Here is a 7654-nt window from a genome sequence, read left to right on the forward strand (position 1 = left end):
GATGGGTAAACTATGTATTTTGCCATGCGAAAGAGGCAAGTTTTGGGTCATAACTAGCTGCTTCAATGCACTAACAAACGACAAGTTCCTAGAATAATTTAGTCCATAAATAGGGAGAAATGCCACAATTATGATGCTCAATTGAAGATTCTATCTTCCAGCTACATATTCATATCATGCAACATGCTGATACGAAATCCTGGAATGGGCTAAAGATCAATGCGAAAGAGGCAAGTTTTGGGTCATAACTAGCTGCTTCAATGCACTATAAACTACAAGTTCCTAGAATAATTTAGTCCATAAGTGTGCTAATATTTTCTGGTATGAGAGGCTGTCGAATAGCTTTAGTAAGAAATAACTAGAGTATATGACAGAGATAGTCAGCTTAGTACAAAATGGAGCTTCTTTGCTCAAGTTGTTTCAGGATTTATTGAAATCCAAGTGCTGCAAGTTGCTTCAGAATAACTTAATAGGCATGTGCTTGCTCTCCAGAAACAGGGGTTATACATCTTTCTGGTGGTCGTTACATGCTCCCTTCAAGGATGATTAGCCTTATAAAATGTAGCTGCAATTTTTAGAAACCATAAAAACATTGGAACCATGAACAATTAAAAGGGTAAAAAGATGCATAAAGGTAATTTGGGAGGGTTGGAGAAGGTCCCTGACTTTTGACTTAAGAGTGTTACAACTTCAATTAATCATGACTAAGATTATCATAAATATAAGTAGCAGATGGAATATAACTTCCAGTTATATAACTTCTATAGACTTTCAAGGGAAGGAGAAGCTTGTTCAACCTTTTGCTACAACGAACCTTGTTTTCAAGGCTTAAGCTACTTGCAAAATAGGATATACAATTAGGGAACATAGGTAAATCATGCTCTATTGACACACTAAACATTGAGAACAGGATAAACAATGCTTCATCATTTTGATCTGCGAAATCAGTAGGGGGTGGATTAGTTGTTCATAACATCAGCTTTGACTTCCTGAAAGTTCATTAGTACATAACAACTAACAAAGCACCTCACTGATATGTCACAAGCCACAACTCAAATGACAAGTGAGAACATGTTTTGTTGGCTGATATATTACTCTCTTCTGCTTATCCGATTTCATCAAATTTTTGAGAATTACCAAAGAGTGAAAGATTCATTTTATTGAAACTTTTTGAACCTAATGGTTGAACACTTCTTCTGATAGGAAAAACTATTTTATCTGGTCTACTTATCAAAAGAAAAAAGAAAAACTACTTTATCTGGTTTAATGGTGTGTTTGTGCCAAGGGGAGATGCAACAGAGAAATGATTTGGGGACACGAGCAACTTATGTTTATTGCGACTATCATTAGAATAGAAATGCCTCTAATGCTTTTCGATCTACTGTAAACATAAATACTGGTGTTTAAATGGAGAACGGTAGAGGGGCGAACCCATTATCCATCGAGTTTCGGATAGTGCGCCAATGGCCCTCAGGGACAGTGCGCCTAAGAAATACACCAGCATGCTTGTGCCACCATGTCTCCCTTTGGCTCGTCCATTGGTTGAGGAAGACATTTATTGAAAAAACAGGAAGAAGATACATGAACCAAAAAAATTGAAGAAGTTGAAGCTATCTGATCAATGATCACGCGATCTAATACAATTGTACCATTTACAAGGTTAGTTTAGTCTTTTTATATACTGTTATTAAACAATGATAAATGAAGCAAGGGTTTTGAATAATATTAGGATATTAAGTGTTTGATTTTGAAATACAAGGGTAATGTCCATTACTGAACAATATTATACGGGTGTGTACTGTGTAGGGTAGTTTACTCTACAAAATAGGATGCAATTAGTGCACATGGGTAAGTCTTTCTCTAGGAACATGGAAATAGCATGAGCACATTCTGAGAACAAGATAAACAATGTTTCATCATTTGATCAGTGAATTAGTTGTCTTTAACATCAGGTTTCACATCTTGAAAGTTCATTAGTAAATAACATAACAAAGTACCTCACAGATATGTTACATGACAAGTAAAAACACTATAGATTTTAAAGCACCACATGCAAGTTTATCCTAGCGCAAAGTTTGCCTCTAACATGTGGCAAACTTTTATTAGAAACGGTTTGCCTTGTTTAAGCAAATAGACGAGCTCCGTATCCGTACCAACTACATCTGAGACATACAGAAAGTGCTTACACTCAACTTAAGCAATGAACAAGAACAAATATACCACATTTAACTCATCTGACGTCTAGACAGCAGGACGAGTGCTACTTCAGGCGACAAATGTTGTCTATTATAAATATCAAAAGAGCTGAAGTTAGTAATAAGTCACAAGCAATACTCATGCCGATCCACGTGATCATTATGCTGCCCAAAACGAGAGCAAGAGCTTTACATAGGAAACATGACCCTCTCTTACTTCAATGCAACTAGCGGAATTTCTGACCGTTGGCTTTTCTCCCTTGATTCCTCAATTGAGAGGCTCACAATAGATGCAAATCAAGAAATAGGACCACAATATAAGTCCATGCAGGTAGGTCAAACTCTTGACATTCCTTTTCTACAAGGATTAGCTACTATCCTTGTTTGTATTACTTGGCTCCAGTGACTTAGGTACATTATGTCAAAATATCACAATAGCATTACAAATAGAGTTACACCTGAAGTGGAGTTGTGCTTCAATGTTTTAGGGTTATATTTATCAATTAATTTTACATTCATACCTTATCATTTCCAGTTGCACTTGAAATGCATTAAACAAAGATTTTCATCTCGCTTGGTGATACACAACCATCGCACCTATATATTTTAACTTTTAATATTTTGAAACCTAGAACAAAATATATGTGAATTCTTAAAAAAAAATTCAAGTTATAGATACAATTCACTGCTCTATCTGTAGGCAAAAATAAGATAATTACTATACTAGGAAGAATTCTTGGTCAGAATAGAATAGATGACAAAAGTTTGCACTTCTATCTACCTTACAACAGAGAGGACCCTCGTAAACGAAGTTCATCCCAAAATCTCTTTATCCTGCATTCCTGTTCTATGGTGCTACCACTCAACCCTCATGATTATAGCAGCTAAATTAGCTTCTTAAAATGCTTTCTCCCAGCAATGGGTCTTGCTTATGCCTTAATGTTAAAGTGAAAGAAGATTCATCCTTTGATTGACTTAAAAAATATAAGAATTTGAATTTATTCCTGAAGAACATATACAGCTAGCGATTAGCAACAAGGAGAAGACCAAAACTGTTCTAGAAGAAAATGAACAGTTAGCTATTAGCAGCAAGGGAAAAAGCCAAAACCAGATACTAGACCAGACCATTATTTCTGCTCCAGAATAACCAAGTTTCCTCGCAAGGAAAAAAGCCAATACCAGATACTAGACCAGACCATAATTATTGTTCCAGAATAACCAAGTTTCCTCTTTTTCCCTATTAAGTTAGAGCCCGTTTGGCTTAACTGATTTAGAGTAGCTGATAAGCATTAGGTGCTGAAAAGCACTTTTAAATGCTGAAGCTAATTTAAAAAATAAGCAATTACGTGTTTGGATAAAAGTGTTGAAATTAATAATAAGCAGCTGAAGAACTGGGTATACGAAGAGTTTTGTTCTAAAAAGAAGTATTTTAGAGATAGAATAGTAAATATTTTGGTCAAAACCTAAAGTGTTTATAAGCTGAAATTTGATAAGTTGGGGGAGACCAACTTATGGCTTTTGGCTTATTTTTGGCTTATAAGCACTTAACTTATAAGCACTTTTAATTTTACCAAACGCGTAAATAAGCCAAAAAGTGCTTATAAGCCAGTTTGACCAGCTTATAAGCTTAGCCAAACACCCTCTTAATAAGTTTTGCTTGAAGAAGATTAATTAAAGAAGCTGCCTAGATCAAACAACAACCCTAGGAAGGACCCTAGCTGCAGAATTCTATGTGTTGCTCTTTAGTTTTACTCTGTCTAGAGGCATAACACTCCCATAAAGCACTGCTTCAAATGAGAAACAATTCCCAGCGCCATTTAGCGTGAAGTTGAAGAGAACACTATTGTTCCTCATGACTAACAAGTTCTCCTAGCAATATGGTTAAAAGATATCCTTTACATATGTGTCTTGTTCTATATTTGAAAAACAAGCAGAATTTAACAACACTTGAGAAGAAAGTACTCTTACAGGTTATTTATTACTCAACTATCTTGATCTGGGCTTTTCTACCTTTATTTTTGTTGCATGCTCAGTACCTTCCGTAGAAAAAGGACAAACCAGACTTTTAACATAGATTTCTGCCTCTTGCCAATAATCAGAATTAATAACGTCCAAAGATTTGAACGATTCATCCTTTGGATTGTATATCATGAAAGTTGATCCAAATACAACCAAAATTTCACCTTCATTTGACATGAAAAAGGGTGGAAAACAGGGATGATCCACTTGATCATCAGGATGCTTGATGACAAACATCTTTGTCCAAGATTTTGTAACCCAATACTCCTTCATAACCCAAACATCTACATGAGTTCCCCTACGATCACAAATTATTGAAAGATCACTTCCCAATAGTCCTAGCCAAAACAAAGCAATTTCATCTCTTCCATAACAGGGCAGCTCCACGTTTTCCCATTTCTCATCCGCCAAATCAAAAGAAATGATGTTCCCGAACATACACCTATTTGGACCAGGAGCCATAGTAGCCCAATGAAGTTTCCCATTCACAAACTTACCCGAAATATTTAATAGCATTCCACTTAGACAATCAATAACACTTGTCCAAGAATCACCTTTAGACTATATATTTTGAACTCAACTTGATCTAAACTGCCACATGTGAAGATACCCACTACCTTATAATCATCATGAAACTCATCATATCCAAAACCATATCTATGAAAATCATACGTCATTCTTTCAAGTCTAGGTCTAGAATCAGGCAATTTTTTGTACTTTCTAATCGATGGGTTCCACACAACCAAGTCATAGTCTTCCATGGCAAGACAAATCAATCCATTAACTGAACCTACGATCCGATCAGAATTAGGAAATCTCTTGTATGATCCATTGGACTTCGTGGGATAATCCAAGTCAAAAGCCTCGATAACAGACTCATTAAATAAAGAGCTAAGAGAACAATCTTTAATATTGTACTTAGATTCAAAATTCATCATAAGCCTATGGTGGGTGTAGTCCTTGTTATTAGCGGATATGTTGAGATGGGCTTTGACAAATTCAGGACTAGATATTAAAGCAAGCCAAGATTTTGAAACACACCTGAATCGCAATAGGGATTCCACGGGAAGCCTTAACAGGATTTCAGTGATGAGTTCTGTTTGAATAGGGATTTTAAAGCTTGAATGTTTTATGGGTTTGCTCTGTTTTGGGTGTTGTTCCATTTGGGTCGCTGAATTTGACGAGGTAGAAGAGGGTTTTGACGAGGTTTTGTGCAGGACAGTGGAGAAGATTTTTATTTCGAATAGTCACGTTTTTGTGTTTTTATAATAACCCGTTTTAGTATTTTCCCTGCTCCATATTAATGGGCGCATAATATTTAAAAACACATAATTATTGTTAAATGAGTTATTTAATTTATCAAATAAAACTTTTTTTAAAAACTATAGTAGTTTCTATATTGGTCAAAATCTGACCGCTGCAGTCGGCATAACCGAGATCCGGTCCAAGCAACGAGATAGTGGAAGACGGCATGGTTTGCACCAAAACCCCGTATTCACAACACCCGCCAAGGCAAGGAACGATACTCAGGGACCGACAAAAGCGGGCGTGGTGCGCAAGTGTATCAACCTATAGTGAGGATTCCATAACTATATATAGGGGAGGAGTCTTTCATGAATGAGGGGGCTTTTTTCTCTCTCTTATCTCTACTCTGTAATTTTCCTAGAAAAAGGAGCCTTCCCATGGAAGACAAAGATCAATGATCTTCATCGATTAATAAATGAGGAAATGAACAATATCAATAAGATTGATCACCCCTATTTCATCTTATGCATCATTTTCTGATTCGCTTATGGGTCTGGAGGTTATTAGGTTTGACTAAGATTTACCCCTTCATTCTCTTTGATTGATTTGTTCAAAAAAGTTCCAATATCTTTTGAGTCAAACAATTTGGCGCCGTCTGTGGGAATTTCTTACTGAAAACCTCCTAGTCTCCTCCAGATCGAAAACCGAAAATACGATCACCCACCGAGAGGAATGGTAAGTGAATCTCACACGCCAGCCTAGATCATGATACTATATGCAAGCAAAAGTTGCAACCAACATCATCCCTCGCATGCCGGGCAGCCCATGAACCAGTCAAAACAAGCCTGGCCCGCAGTGAACCAAGGCACAAAAAGGAAGGGAAGCAGAACCGAATACGGTTACCAAACTCAGAAAATACCATCATCGTCAATCATCGGAACGCCAAACAGAGCAAGTAACGCCACCGATCCACCTTCGTTCACCAACTCATCAGATCGGGATAAGGAGGATATCATCCTAATCCACCTTCTGTTGATTGCCTAAACAAGAACGTAAGCGCAGCACGAGCGAGCAAGCAAGAAAACACCCCAACTGAAGAATAGGAAATTATTACGGAACCACTGAAATATCGTCCACCAGACAAACCCGACGCCTCGGAAGTAATACCCTTCGAACGATACCTCATCTCCCTCATCAAAAAAGTATCCCAAGAAAGCCTCCCTGGGGACTTAAACATCAGGCCGACGAGGAGGAACCCCCGCGAGGTCAAAGCATANCCCGACCCCCCCCCCCCCGAAGTCAAAGCTTAATTCATCGTCCCACCCGCCAATTTGACATCTCAAAATCGGAGAACGAAAAGGTTAGATGGGAAAACTCCAATGTGTATGAAACGAGTGCGAGCTAAGCAGCAGCATTTCCTGTTCTCCGATATCACGCTCCCCGACGCAAGCAAAATTAAACTGACTGGGACTCGTCCTCGAAGTCCCTATGGGCGGAGTGATTCGCCAATCCACACAGTGCCCCGAGATAACTAACGGCGAGGCCAAGTATGAAGCCGTGGTTGTAGAGTTGAAATTGGCCCTTAAACATGGCACTCGACGACTCGTCCTCCATTACGACTTTCAACTCGTGGCGAATCAAGTCACTGGGACTTTCCAAATCAAAGAACAGAGACTACAGAAGTACCAGTTAGAAATTCACAAACCGCTACCAGAATTCGACGAATGCCGCCTCGATCAGATACCCAGGGCGCTGAATATCGAAGCAGACGATCTCGCCAAGCTAGCGGCAGCCACCAGAAATATCAACAAGGAAAACATGGTCACCCTTCTCCGTTTCTCGACGGACCAGGTCGAGGTACATTCTATAAACCCAACTTGGGACTGGCGCAACCGTATCGTAACACATTTTTAGAAGAAGCACACGAGGGGCTCTGCGGCGCCCATACGGGAAACCGTGCTCTCGTCAGATGCCTCATCCGTGAGGGATACTACTGGCCCACCATGAAAAAAGAAGCCGCATACTACATCAGGAAATGTGAACAGTGTCAAAAATACGCCCCTATGATACACCAAGCAGGAGAATTGCTGCACTCCGTCACTTCGCCATGGCCGTTCATAAAGTGGAGGATGGATATTGTCGGACCCCTTCCTGCAGGACGAGGTAAGGTACGCTTCCTTTTGGTTTTAACTAAC

At 38.8% G+C, this 7654-nt stretch overlaps 1 protein-coding gene across 4 annotated transcripts; it reads right to left on the bottom strand.

Moving 5' to 3' along the window:
* Positions 1–216: 216 nt before the first annotated feature.
* On the bottom strand, positions 217–5344 carry LOC109216827 (F-box/kelch-repeat protein At3g23880-like). Of its 4 annotated transcripts, none has more exons than XR_002066560.1 (2): positions 5256–5344; positions 217–565 (listed from the first exon to the last, which is right to left on the bottom strand). XR_002066560.1 is itself a non-coding variant. In XM_019381023.1 (2 exons), the coding sequence occupies exons 1-2, from the start codon at positions 4728–4730 to the stop codon at positions 524–526; spliced, it is 567 nt and encodes a 188-aa protein (XP_019236568.1). In that variant the 5' UTR covers positions 4731–4739; the 3' UTR covers positions 217–523. The 4 variants fall into 4 exon arrangements, 1 of the variants encoding a protein (XP_019236568.1); XR_002066558.1 differs by lacking the exon at positions 5256–5344 and adding an exon at positions 4164–4739; XR_002066559.1 differs by lacking the exon at positions 5256–5344 and adding an exon at positions 1432–3503.
* Between the last annotated feature and the right edge of the window lie 2310 nt (positions 5345–7654).

This window comes from Nicotiana attenuata, unplaced genomic scaffold, assembly GCF_001879085.1.
Source record: "Nicotiana attenuata strain UT unplaced genomic scaffold, NIATTr2, whole genome shotgun sequence".
Classification (NCBI taxonomy): domain Eukaryota; kingdom Viridiplantae; phylum Streptophyta; class Magnoliopsida; order Solanales; family Solanaceae; genus Nicotiana; species Nicotiana attenuata.

Bases quoted from the DNA above. Each gene is read 5' to 3' on its own strand.
- LOC109216827 (XM_019381023.1), bottom strand. From the start codon at position 4,730: ATGCTATTAAATATTTCGGGTAAGTTTGTGAATGGGAAACTTCATTGG. The intron at 566-4,205 runs GTAGAAAAGCCC...TAAAAATTGCAG, and splicing joins AGCATGCAACAAAAATAAAG to CTACATTTTATAAGGCTAAT.